Consider the following 14,667-nt stretch of genomic DNA (forward strand, 5'->3'; position numbering starts at 1 on the left):
AATGTTCTCGCTAGGAAATCAACCAATGGGAAAGTAAACATGGGTCGAGCACACCTATAACTTTGAATTCTATCCTGAGGCCAGAGGAATCCGCGAAATTTCCGGAACTCTAACGATAGATTCCACAGTCCTTTTTATACTTGGGCAACTGTCTGTTCATTGGTTGCAGACTGGTGAGAAGTCTCAACGTGGTAGCCTGCGATTCGGTAGTTCTTTAAGTGAGGGGTTTCTAATTAGCCAAGAATATTCCTTTAAAACTGTGTGCCAGTAGTGGAAGCAAATAAGAGGTATACATATTGAAATTTTATACTACCGCGAAATTAATCCACGATTTGTTTTCCCCTTTCTCTATTGACGGTTGAGTTAAGCGTGTAAGCGGGTGTTTTTACGGAACGTTGCGTCAGACGTTCAGGAGCGATAACTCGTGGTTTGAATTTTTTTTTTTTTAGAAGAAATGTTTTCCTGAGACGAGCCAATATGCGGCTAGGCGTAGTTGTCTAACGGTTCCCTTTGCCTGGAGGGTAGGCACTACGCAACGCGCACAAAACCGGCAAGTTGCCCACCTCCCAGGAGCACAACACCGCCGTCGCCGGCGTCGCTGCTAGTCGAGGACTGCAATTCGTAGACGGAGAATGAGGGAGGGGCCAGTCAAATTCTCAAATACCATCAAATCCTTTGTTTTCGAATTAGATATTTGAGGGATAAAGATTCGAAGAGAAATATTAAATGAATTTAAGTTCGTTAAAAAATTCAACACCAATCTTTTTAAGTTCACTTCATACCTATCCTGTTACTATTCCCCAATATATTGTACTAAATAAAAGTACAATAGGCCTATGTATTGATTTTGAATATAAATTTTGTAAAACAACCATTTATTGGGTAGAATGTTTCAACACCATAGTTAATATTTTTCATTTATTTTTCAGTTATATTTTTGGGCCTTGAAACTTATATTCGACTGAAGGGGTGTGTTTAAGGTACTCTAGGATTCGGATTCAAGAAAATCGCGATGTGACCCATCAAAGCCAAATCGTCGCTAGTTTAACAAAAGTCGCGTGGGCAGGTTGTAAACTCGGAATACTTCTGTCTCTCCCACCCACGCAATCCGTTATTGCTCCAATCCTGCCATCACGTCTCGCAGTCTCTAGCTACCACGATGTAAACAAACTGTTAAAAATCCATTAAGGTCAGTCGGTTTGTGTCTGATGCTAGAGACCTGCAAAATTCGCGGATCCATTCGGTGATAGCCTATAATTCAAACACACATATACCTTTTAGATAATTTTGCTATTGACTTACTGTTCATCTGGACGAATCTCAACCAGTTATAAACCCTCAACCAAAGAAGGATCGAATCACTGACAAACCAGCTGAGACGACTTACAAGTTGGCAGCCAATGAACTTGCGTTATTTGCCCGAGTGTACAGGTGTATGTGCAGTCTATCCTGAAGGCCATCGAAACCGCGAATTTTGCAGGTATCTACTAATGACGGGAACATATGTTTTGTCATAGTAAACCCACTTTGTTCGTCGGTGTTGTTGTGTTGTCCATATCTGTTTATCTTCTTCGTCATCGTGTTCGTATATTTGCTGCGTTGTCCAGGTTTTGTGCTGTGTCTGCATTTACTGTCATTGTTGAAACGGTCCCGTATTTGTTAGCCCATTGTGTTCGTCTGTGCTGTTTATTTTTTTTTCATGACTGAATTCATTCCACGGATTTACTGTGCTGTCTCATATTTCTGATATTTAAGTTTGAATGTGTTCGTCTGTGCTATCGTCGTTGCCATGTCCACAATACATGTTGGGTTTACGTGTTTGACATCAGCTGATTAGGGCTTGTTTTCTGTGGGTTTATGTTTCCAATTTTTGTTTCTTATTTTGCGTGTATGGATTTTTTTCATGACAGACAGTGCAAAACTGCAACAGCGTATGTCAAAGTAATTTGAATTGAATTTGAAATTCCCCATTGAACGATGCATTTAACGAATCAGTTTGTTTAGTCATTGATAGGGGCAGGCATGTTTCGCGAAAAGATCTGAACACTTATTAGACTGCAACAAGGTATACTCGCACCTGTGGTTTCTTCCTTGTGATTGGCGGCCGTCTGCGAGAGAAGTCGTCGCCTTATTTGACCGAGCCACTCAGGATGTGTTTACTTCCGCGCTGAATCACTGTGATTCGTGTTGTTACGATCGATATGCACCTGGGAGAAACTCTCCCAATCACGGAACACAGACGGTGCTACAGTGTTTTAACTTTCATCTAGTCCCGAATTATTTTCGCGAAATCTGCATGCCCCTAGTCATTGATAGAGACATGCAAAATTCGCGGATTAATTCGGTGATAGGCTAGAATTCAAACACATATACCTCTCAGATAATTTTGCTATTGACTAATCTCAACCAGTTATAAACCCTTAACCAAAGAAGGATCGAATCACTGACAAACCAGCTGAGACGACTTACAAGTCGGCAGCCAATGAACTTGCGTTATTTGCCCGAGTGTACAGGGGTATGTGCAGTTCATCCTGAAGGCCATCGAAACCGCGAATTTTGCAGGTCTCGCGGGGAGCCGAGAACTGAATGTTGCGCGCTGGTCCGCGGAAATCTGTTTGGCAATCTGAGACCCCGACACACGTGCACAGCACTGCTTATTACCTTATTTACCTTCAGATATCGTCGACGTCAAGGTCGCTGGAGACAGACTCCGTCGCTGTCTCTCCCCCCTGGCCCCGGTCCACTCTTCCACGCGCTTATTTCCTCGGGGGAAAGAGGATAGCGTGCAACTTGTGTTGCATGGAATAGCTTGTACGAAATTGGGGTTTCAGACTTCATTGAAAAAAACTCTCAAAAGTGATTTTTTTTTAAACGTTTTAAAAGCGCTATTTCGTAAAAGAGAAAAGGGCAAAAACCAAAAAAATGAAATTATAAACGACACAAATATGAAATAACAAATGTTTGAAATAACACAAAATAAATAATTTGTTAATGGATAAAAACGAAACTCTACAAATTTAACGCATTATTTATTCTTTGTCTTCTTGAAGCACGATTTATTTTGAATTTTTATTCGCAAATAAAACTTTTTACTAAACGATAAAGTTTCAAAATTTGAATTGATGAAATGACATTTAGAGTCAATCAAGGATTTTAACTGTAAGATTTTTGAAAAAAAAAATTCTTGTTAAACGATTTTAATGAAATTTCGCACACAGCGTAGCGTAGTGCCAAATGAAACTTCATAATAGTGAAACAATCTTAAAATACACTTTATAAACTTAAGTAGTCATGGCAAGAAATAATCTCAACTTAAAAAATTTTAGCCAAGAGGATTGTGTTAGAACAAACACAGCGACAAAGATGTTAACACTGTTGGTTCTCTTTCATATTACTAGAGGTAACGTAAATTTCGCGGATTCATTCTTCTAACGCGTGCACATAAGTACACGCACAGTGGTTTGGTATTTCGGACTGAATGTAAAATTTAACTTCGTTATATGTAGCGAACCCCCTCCCCCCCATGAGTGATTCGTACTTACGTACTGACGCTAAGCCACGCCTGTGAATTCCCCTTAACCTCAACACGCGAGGTAGACTATGACTAGAGACCCGGAAAATTCGCGGGTTCAATGACCTCCAGGATAGACTCCAATATCCTCTACACACTCGGGCAAATGCCAACTGTTCATTGGCTGCTGACTTGTCAGTCGTCTCGACTGGGTGATCTGTGATTCGACACTTCTATGAGTGAGGGTCTCTAATTGGCCCTCAGTCCTCCAGATTAACAGTGAATCAATGACAGAAGCAGCACTAAGGTATAATTATTTGAATTTTAGCATGACACGAAATGAACCCGCGAATTTTCCGGGTCTCTAACTATGACAAATAGATTGTGCCAAGGACTTCTAATATTTAATTATGGCATAAATAGAGACCTGTAAAATTCGCGATTTCAAATCCCTACAGGATAGACACCATGATCCTCTATGCACTCGTGCAAATTACATCTGGTGATTGGTTACCGACTCGTAACACCTGTTGACTGTTTTACATGATCGTGATTCGCTAATTCTTCCGTTAAAGATTTTTCATTGGCCCAGAGTCCTTCAGATAAACTGTGACCCAATTACTGAAGCAAAATAATGTCAAAAGTATTTGGACTCCATGCTATCGCGAAATAAATCCGCGAATTTTACAGGTCTCTAGACATAACTGAAGACAGTAATTGAAGACTCGCGGGTGGTGTTATCAGTAGTCTGGCTATTATCTCATTATGAACCTGATTTAAGAAGTAGCTTGGCTTCTGGGTTGTAGCCGTGTCCTTGGCGAATAATTCACCGACGTTTCGGTCGACATTGCAGTCGCCATCATCAGGGAGCAGTTACCTACAACCCAGAAGCCAAGCTACTTCAGACAATGGCCGTGAAAGTCTGCGAACATTATTAACTGATTTAAGAAGCTATTCTGCTATGTAAGTGGATACATACCTTTAATGTGAAGTGACAACGTCATTGAAAGGACGTAATTTTCTTCATTACTTTCATCCAAGGGATATATTTAAAATTTTAACTCCATACGCCCTTTGCATTTGTTGTTCGGCCAAATGTTTTCAACATATATTAACTTGAAAGTAATTTAGGGGTTGTAAACGTTCATGTTAAGTCTTTGTAATTATCATCACTTGCACATCTTTTTACACCCATTATACGGTATGTGTATAAAATACTGTCCCAGTTTCAATGGTATATTGTAATAGTTTAATTTAAACTTTTTATAACAAAACATAAATAAAATTTAAAGTAAACTAACTTAGTTTTTCTTACAAAAATGTACAATATATGCACCTTTAGCTATACGGTACACATCCAACCTAAAGTCCAATTCTTTCCACACTTTGGTTAACACGTCCGGTTTAATGGAAGAAATAGCCGCTTCAATTCTGTGTCTCAATTCTTAGAAATCATTAGGTAGCGATGGAACGGCGCGATATTTTATAAAGCTCCAAAGGAAAAGAAAATCGCATTGTGTTATGTCAGGTGAACGTGGAGGCCAGCGAAAAAGAGCTCTGTCGTCTCGACCATTACGACCAATCCAACGGTCAGGGACTTCGACGTTCAACCACTCTCGTACAAAGATATTCCAATGGGGAGGTGGACCATCCTGAAATTACAGATTCAATCTTAGGAAATTACAGAAAACAAAACGCTTTGCGCTCAGGAGTCGCCATTTTGCGTACGTTGCAAGTTAAAAAAAAAAAAAACGAAGCAGTACTCGTGCATGAGCTTATCTAAAACTGGTCGAGTTACTTTTTAATTGTGACCTTGAACCAAAACTCTACAACGCTTACAGTTTATACTTTTAAAATTTATAACTGGGACATAATTTTATGGTATTCTGTAAAATAATTATCACTAGAGCCACGATTTCTTCGAAGATTGATTTCACTCCATTAGGGTTCAAATTGCCTATATACAGTCATGCTTTTTTTTTGGAACGCTCGTGTTTTACATCAAGGGTTACGCAAGATTGTTTAATCAATTCCACTTGTTCATAATAGGCTCAGGTCATCAAGGGCGTGTCAAAAGCACTGTTAAGTCCAACCATCAACGTGAAGCAATAGTATATGTGCTTCAAGTCAACTTTGCCACCCACCGATTCAGTTGCGGGTTGCTCTTATGACGACATAGACCCTGATGGATACAACAAGGGTCGTTGTTCAATAAGACTGTCAAAAAAATGTTTGTCATAGTGAACGTAGCTGACCTTTTGTCGATGTTATAAAATCTCACTGCAATTTGTGTGTTTGAATCACAATGCGGTATCAGAAACCGTGTTACTATAAAGTACATTTAAAAAAATGAACTTCTTAAAATTATAGCTTTTGCATTTGTCAATTTTAACAAAAGCGCATGTCTGTTTTTGTACTTATTCGTAAACAAATGCATACGCCATCATCAGCTAACGTGAACAGCTGTTTTGGCAAATAGGAAGTGACTGGTGGCCCTGGTCTACATATATCATTACTCTTTGGTCTGCAAAGGTTCTACTCTATGTAGTGTTGTGGGAAGTCAAGAAGTTCCACGCCAAAATCTCTGAGCTTGGAAAGAGCCGTTGTTTCCTTCTAAAAGAATGGTTGTAACCCGGGTTAACACTTCAAAGAACCAATAGAAAAACATGCCAGTTGTAACACAGTTCTGTGTGGTCTAGCGTTCTTGTATATTTGTGACTCTCATAAAAAAAGAAACATTTTAACAATATCATTTAAAGTGCCCGCTTTCATGTGCAGAATATAACTTCTTGTTTGAAATACACGTTTTTACAGCCCATTCGGCTTGCAACCGAGAAGATAAAAAGCTTCACGCATGACGCCTATTTCCAAGGCATTCCGCGCTTGATGGACATAATTATGAACCTCTTTCAACATTACCAAAATAGAAATTTTCTAATTGGTATATTGTTCAACCGTCCAACTAAATGTCTGTTTCGAAATCACCCAATAAGCATGCGTTTAACTTTGTTGCACACTTTTTAAAGATGCAGTTATGAGGTCAACACTATGAAATGCTAAGTTGCACGCACCTCCGATCACTGATTTGCATGCACAGGCGTCTGGGCTCTGTTGTCAGTAGCCTTCTATGTTTCTGTTACAAAAATAATGAATTATTTTTACATTAATAAAATTCTTAAAGCGCCAGCCTATCAGTTTATACAAAACCTTACCAGGCCAGCACTAAATACATATCTAAAAAGTGCAAGACAGACACCAGAGGACAACGTGACAACTACGGCAAACACAGACAATAACGCAAGACGTACCTACAAGGGATTATGAAAAAAAAAACTAACACAAGATAAATCACATTATTCTACAAAGAGGTGATTTATAAAATCCCTAAACGAACATTTATTTTAATAGATCGTACAAAAAATTTCCCAAAGGACTACTGAAAGAGATTATTTGTTTTTCTATGCATTGGGTAGGACAGGACTTCAACTTTATGATGGTGAAATAACTTCAAACGTATGTAGAAATTTTCTTACTTAGGGGATTATAGTGATTTTTCGTTGTTTTTTTCCCCCTTCAAAATAACGTACATCAGTCTGGAAGTAATTTGTGAAAAATCACAGCAGTTATCGTTTAGTATAAAAAGTGATGTATGTATAAATATATGTCGTGAACAGTCAGTCAGGTCTAATAATTAATAGATTAAAACTTTTTTGTAACACTGGAAACGTGAGGCCTATGATTCAGATCAGCTATAGTTCCACGACGGAAATCGTAAATAAGCAGTCTGTGAGTTCAGGCCAACGACAAGAGAGATTTCAGGACCAATAAGACGGCTCTATGGTTTACTTGGCCGGGACTATTCGAGGACCCTCAGCGACGTAGTAGGAGAACCAAATGTCCTGGAAGCTTCTGTGCAACCAGGGAAGGTTCTGTGCCAGGCTGTGTGAACGAAAGTTTCCAGAAGGAGCAATCGGCCCGAGACATAGCGGGCACACATGTGTAGTGACTCACGAGTCGAGGAAAGGCTTCTTTGGTTCAGACAGGTCATAGAGCATGTAGAGTCCAAGCGAGGCGCAGGGACCCAGCCTGTACACAGTAATATTTACTACGAGTGTTCAAGGTTGGCTCGGATCGTCATGTTTATTCATACCGAAGAAAATATATAACTTTGTGTTAAAATGTATCAAGCTGTATGTTATGGGAGAAGTATACAATAAATGGCAAGAATATTTCTGAGAGCAGTAGTTAGGTAATTGCCTTTCAAACTCCAGCATATCCACCCAGAAGAAGAGATACCCATTCCTCTCGGGGATACAGCATATAAACGTTTTAGTAAACGATGGTTTTGGGGTCTAGGGATCATGAAAATAAAAAGCTAAATAGAAAATTTCCCGAAGTAGCATCATTGTAACTACTAGTTGCACTACAGTTGTAAAGAGGAAATATATTTTTTTGAACTGATGATATTAACATCACTATTTTATTCTTATAATAGTTATTAATCAGTGACAGGTGAATGTAAGTGGACCTCGTGGTTATCTGAAAAACATCCATTGCACGTTTCCAGTTTGGCCGAGGAGGCAAAGCCATGGCTGGAGAACTGTGCCAAGCCAGAGGTGCAGAAGGCCAAGCAGATTGCCTACGAGATGGGCAGCGGGAAACTACAAGTGGTGTACAACTCTACGACGGAGCAGGATGACCAACCAAAAATACTACCTCAGGTATGTCAAACACTATTCATATGAAGAATAACATTATAGTTTTAAAAAATATACACTTTTACCACTTACACACTAAAAGTTGAAGAGTTCCACTGTCCACCTCCTGGCTCCATCATCAGATGAATTCGATAGTACCAAAGTATTGTATTGTCATCCGGATTGCACATACTTGCAAAGTTTCAAATCGATATGACCATTAGAAGTAGGTTGAAATCGACTTCCAAGATTTGGTTGCATAGTTTGTTTGTTACAAGTGAAGCTAATAAAATTGTGTTTAAAAAAGGGAAAATGAATTTAATTTGCTTAGAAGAAGATCCAACGACGCAACTAAGAGAACCAGCGAAGCAACTGGCAGTAGCTGAGGCCTGGTAAGGAGTCTTGGATGCTAGGGCCGTGGGTTTTGATCCGAAATACCGGCATGACTCAAATTAATGAGCATTGGGTCTTTACTCATGTAGTTAGAATCTTACCATGAGCCCCTGTCACTTTAAGCCACTGTGCATAACTAGGGACACCTGTATTTTGCGAATACTTTTCGTGTCAAGGTATTTCACAAAACACTGTAGCTTTTCTCCTGTGGTTATTGGCTGAGGTCGGGGATAGGTGTCGTCCCGCTCTTGACGGGGCCAATGAGAATGTGGTCACCGTACTGCTACACCCTCACAATTTGCCATGACTCTTAGAAAAAGCTACAGTGTTTTGTGAAATACCTTGATATGAAATGGAATCGCGAAATACAGGTGTCCCTATGCATAACCGTAAAAAGCATACCAAACAAAGAACCTGGGAAATTTCGGGAGTTGATTGACGCTCCTGTTGGACACCACAGTTCGTTACACACTCGAGTCGATTGTCATTGGTTTGTTGGCTGCTAACTCTGTTACACCAGTTGAATTCACTGTTGTCCTGTAACAAGCTAGTAGCATACTAGGGGCAGCAGAACCAGCAGGTTCAGAGAACCAGTAGCCACTGGTTGCGACGTGATCACGTCTGTCGAGACCAGATGAGAGTTGATGGAACATGGGCGGAAAGGGTGGCTGGTGGGGAAAGGAGCACCCCTAGAAGACCCGCTGGCGCGAAACGTTCCTGTGTCTGTGGCAACAGTCTTCGGCAAGAACCTGGCCGAGATTTCGGCTGGAGCGTCTGGAGTGAGTTATGAACCAGAATCTCCAAGGGGATTCTGTCCCTCGTATCCTCCAATACTAATTCATATTCTACGTCTGCGTCACTTTTCATTACACTTTTAAGTATATTTTTAATTAAGTATGAGAGATAGGAACCGAAAGTCGCAATCTTGGCATCAAACAGTTTTTTTGCGATAATAATTTTCTATTGTTTGATATAAAATTTTTTGCTACGTTAAGCCATATCGTGTAATTTAATGGAATGCCAAATTTTTATACTGGCTTGCTGCTACAAATACTTTCCTTTGCAAAGGAACTTATTAAATTAAGATATTAAATTTTGGAACACGTTTCTTTCAGTTTTTTTTAATCGCACAAAGAAAAGGGATGCAGAATTGCGGTGATAAAACACAAGTTGTGTAATTGCACAGAAATTCAACGAACGTATTTAGTTATTGCTAAAACATCCTGTTCCTCGTATTTAATAAGAGTGGAAAATTTTGCTCCCTTAGATTACGTTTAAATAACTACATATATAGAGATAGGAAAATATCGCAGATTAATTTCGCGATTGGCTGAAATCCCAATACTTTTAACTTTTTCCTGCTTTTGTGATTGGGCCACAGTTTATCTGAACGACTCCGAGCCTGTGAATAAACCTCAACTGAAGAAGAATCCAATCAAAATCACTCCTGTTAACAGGTGCCACGAGTCAATAGCCAATGAGCAGGTGTAATTTGCCCGAGTACATAGAGGATAGTGGAGTCTACCCTGGAGGTTATTGAATTTTTCCAGTCCCTATATAGGGTAATTCCAGGAGAGACGCCGCACATTTTGAAAATTATCTATAGAAACACATTTATTGGATAAAAGTTTGACATACATGATGTTACATACACAACATTTCTAGCTTCTGTGCTTTATCAGAAAAAAATACATATACTACTCATTAGAATAACAATATGTTTCGAAATATCTAAACAATTTCTAGGGCTTGTGTTTTTTTCTATCATAATGTTACCTATAGGAGAGATGCCACACTAATGAGAATAGATGCCGCACTTAATTTTTGTTTTGTTGAGAGTTAAGTTTTCTCTTTTCTTCTCTTCCACATTCACTACACAATGTGCCGTACAATGTGCCGTACAATGTACACGTTTCATGAAGCCACTTTGCACACATGCTGTACTGAATCCGGTCCACCTTGAAAGTAGTTTTGTGGTAATGCTCCCAACATTCACAGCAAATATTGTCAGTGTCCATACCAGTTGGAGTCATATAAACACTTTGATTTTTCTTGTAATATTCTTTACGAAGTGTTTTCTTCATCTTCACTCCTTTAGAAGAAGCCATAGGTTGGTTCATTTCGGGTGATGCTGATATTGAGTTATTTTTCTTTTTCTCTTTTAATCTTTCTAAATTCTCTCTTGTGGTAAGAATCGGTGCACATTGTTTTAATCTTCGTTTGTGATGAGGGGATAGTTGCGGGAGTGGGCTTGTATCAAGGAGATACTGTGTTGTAGTTTCTTTAGATGTGGAGGGTTGGAGGGTGAAGGATCTGTTTTACTCTAGTTTTGACTCTGGAATGAGATTTCAATTGGAACTGTAGAGAACTCTGGTGACTGAATAGGCCTATTTGGAATAGTAGCAGCATTAGTAGGGCTATGTCCACCAAGTACCTCAACATTCTCAGGAGCAGCAAGATTACATTCCGTTTTTACAGAAGCCGAATATGCATCAGAAATTGAATAAAAACGGCGAGGAATCGCATTAGGTTTAAAAGGGAAAATTCAAGTCGCCCAAAATCCTGAAACAACATTACCAACCGTGGCAGATTTTTTTCCATGCATTACCAATGAGCTGTTATGCTTGATATCTGGTTATATTCCGGCTTGAATGCTCTGGCATCCAAGCTAGCCTCTTTGTTGTAGCTTCCCTTCATAGGCCCAGAAAACGAGCACTTACATGAGAAGCATGTCCATCAAGAATGAAATATGTTTTTCCTGTTGGTTTTCTTGGTACAAAATGTTCTACAAATGTTCAAGAAATAATTCAGCACTTATGTAAAAGGATTTTGGATTCATGAACACATCTTAACCAGCAGGTAGCCCATCACAGAACTCCTGCTTTTTGTTTACACGTTTCATTTTAAGTACAGGAGAGACAATTAATGCGCAGTTTAGTTTTTCAAGAGTTCTTCATTAAAAACATTTTTTTTGTATTTTTTATCAATTTATATGCAATAAATAATTTCCATTTGCAATATATAAAAATAAATTTAATTGTCAATAATTATTTCATGTATATTAAATTAAAGTGTTTGTTTTGTTCATCATTTTTCAACGGCTGTCTTAGGTGCCTTACAGCTATCTAAAATTACGTAAGAAATTAAATATTAAATTCAAATTAATGTAATATTTTTTCAAGTAACACTTCTTTGGGCGCGTTGTGGAGAAATGATGAGAGCGAATTTTCCTGATGCACGCACAGCATGCAAAGAAAAATGACAGAATGAAAAAAGGTTACATACAATTTGTACATGAGTGAGGTTATGTTATACTTCTTTAGGTACGCTAGGAAAAAATAATAACATTTGAATTTATACGATGCGCGCGCAGCATGCAACGAATAATTGATAAGATGAAAAAAGGCTTTATACAAATAAAAAATATATCTGCTTTTAAATCCTTCACCTATATTTGTGAATTATATTGAATTAAAGGCTTTAAACAAATTAAAAAAAAGTGCTTTTAAATCGTTCACCTATTTTTGTAAATTATATTGAATACTGATCCATATAGTTGAAAAAAATTATTTATTGTGAATATTAGTGATAGAAATTGTATTTATAAATTTTTTCAAGTGTATTTGTATAAGTGAGGTTATGTTCCCGCAAGTAATATTTATTTGGATTACAAATTGTGGTATTAATACATTATTTAAATCCAGTGTGTTTATTGATTTTCAATAATAATTAAAATTTTCTCGATTATTTAACTAATTTATTATTTATTTTATACGTGGATTTATATCAATATTTAATAATGTATATTTAATTAAATTATTATTTTTAATTTGATTGAATTTAAACTTGGTTACGTGGTCAGAGCTGCGCGGCGAGTTGTGAGCAGTGGCGGATCCAAGGGGGGGGGGGGGGCACCAGGGGCAAGTCCCCCACCCCCCCTCGAAAAAATCAGTTGTCTGCTGCTACAATAATATTGCCGACAAAAATGATTGTTTCCGAAACCAATAATACATGTTAATATAATTAATGAATTTCTTGTAGAATCATAAAATCTGGTGGTTGGATGTTATGTGTAGTGTGAGTAGATTAAATTTAAAAAGTACCGTCAGTTGGGGTAACATTGGCCCTTTGAGGGTAACTTTGGCCCAAGACAAAAAAAATGTTAAACCATGTTACAACTCTTCCAAATATTTATTAGATGTGATGATACATATGTAAAAAAGTTAAACCATGTTACAACTCTTCCAAATATTTATTAGATGTGATGATACATATGTAACATATGTATCATCACATCTCATAAATATGTGGAAGAGTTGTAACATGGTTTAACATTTTTTTTGTCTTGGGCCAAAGTTACCCTCAAAGGGCCAATGTTACCCCAACTGACGGTAATTTAAAGACATTTTTTCTCTGGCTACTCTGAAATCATAGAGTGCCCCCTCCGAGGTGAACCTCTGGATCCGCCACTGGTTGTGAGTTGTGCTGTTGGAAGTGTTTTGTCGCAGGTGATAGCGTCCATCTGCGTCGCGGCCTTCCACATCGTGGTGGGCATATCCATGGCCTTCTCCGCCGTCATGGTTCCCCAGCTGGACCAGGGCGTGGCCGGTCTGCACATCGGCAAGGAGTCCTCCTCGTGGCTGGGTGACCACCGCTTCCTCCGACGCACACACGCTCGCACGCTTCAAGCAAACACACCAGAGACTAACACCTAGAGACCTGCAAAAATTCGCGGTTTCGATGGTCTTCACGATAGATTGCACATACCCCTGTACACTCGGGCAAATAACGCAAGTTCATCGGCTGCCGGCTTGTAAGTCGTCTCAGCTGGTTTGTCTGTGATTCGATCCTTCTTTGGTTGAGGGTTTATAACTGGTTGAGATTCGTCCAGATGAACAGTAAGCCAATAGCAAAATTATCTAAGAGGTATATGTGTTTGAATTCTAGCCTATCACCGAATGAATCTGCGAATTTTGCAGGTCTCTACTAATACCGGACAGCTTCAAGAAATTTGTGTGAAAACCTTGCGTCGTTGTCACGTCAGTCCGATAGATGGCAAACGGTATGCCCAGTATGAACAATGTATCTGTTAAATACATAATGGTACCAACATTATGGCAACGAAAATAACTTTCTTTTCTCTTGGAAGAACGTTTTTTTAATCATAGTACAGATTTATGAGAGATATAAACCTCCAGTTCTTAATTTTTAAAAATTAAATTAATAATGTTTGACACCAGATAATATTATATATAATTTGACACTATATAAAGTATGTTCGTAGTTACACCTCTTGCCGCTAGGTTATTTTTCACACTCTCGCCTGTGTTGTTAGTATAGAGCTGTCCGGTATTAGTCTCTAGTGTATTTGCTTCAAGGACCGCAACCACGCAAACACCCAACACATTGCCCAACTTACAAACCGAAATTGTGGAAAACGCCCCCAAATCGGCCAATCATTTGATTTAAAACTGCAATTAATTTTCTTTCGCTGTGCAAAACATAAACAAGAGAAAAAAGTGATGTATGTGAACAAAAACATCATCGCACGAGGTCGGTGTCTGTAAAAACGTTTTGAAGAAAACTTCGCTTCAAATACAAAAGTTTAAAAGTTGGCCGGTGTTTTGGCGCCTTGCGTGTCTTGTGTTCGTTGCGTTCTTGCGTTTATGCGCAGTTTTTAAACCGGGTCTTGTTCTTGTCAACAGAACTCTCTAGCTTGTAGCTTGTGCTTCTTTTTTTATCGCCAGACTACTTATAGGAACAAATCATAACGTCGAAATCCACAATGAGGCAGAAAAAGCGCACAGCTGTAAGGAAACTAAATGTTTCCTTTAAATCATGGGTTTCGAAACTGGGGGTAATTACCCTTGCGGGGGTGAAACAGCTTTTCTGCGGGGGTAATAATACCGGTAATTTTTGGTATGTAGATAATAGAATGACAGATCAGCGCCACGTGGGTTGTGGTCATGTGCGTGTAGGCAGGAAGAGTAGGTAGAGCAGATAGAGCGAGTAGAGTAGGTAGAGCAGATAGAGCGAGTAGAGTAGGTAGAGTAGGTACAGTAGGTA

General features: G+C 38.8%; 1 protein-coding gene across 1 annotated transcript in view; it reads left to right on the forward strand.

The window, feature by feature from the left end:
- Positions 1-14,667, forward strand: part of LOC134528842 (facilitated trehalose transporter Tret1-2 homolog) — a 167,242-nt gene that overhangs the window by 100,735 nt on the left and 51,840 nt on the right. Inside the window, exons 2-3 of the mRNA XM_063362509.1 lie at positions 8,079-8,232; positions 13,110-13,245. Coding sequence (XP_063218579.1) covers positions 8,079-8,232; positions 13,110-13,245 — 290 coding nt within the window. The remainder of the gene's footprint in view (positions 1-8,078; positions 8,233-13,109; positions 13,246-14,667) is intronic.

This window comes from Bacillus rossius, chromosome 2, assembly GCF_032445375.1.
Source record: "Bacillus rossius redtenbacheri isolate Brsri chromosome 2, Brsri_v3, whole genome shotgun sequence".
Lineage (NCBI taxonomy): Eukaryota > Metazoa > Arthropoda > Insecta > Phasmatodea > Bacillidae > Bacillus > Bacillus rossius.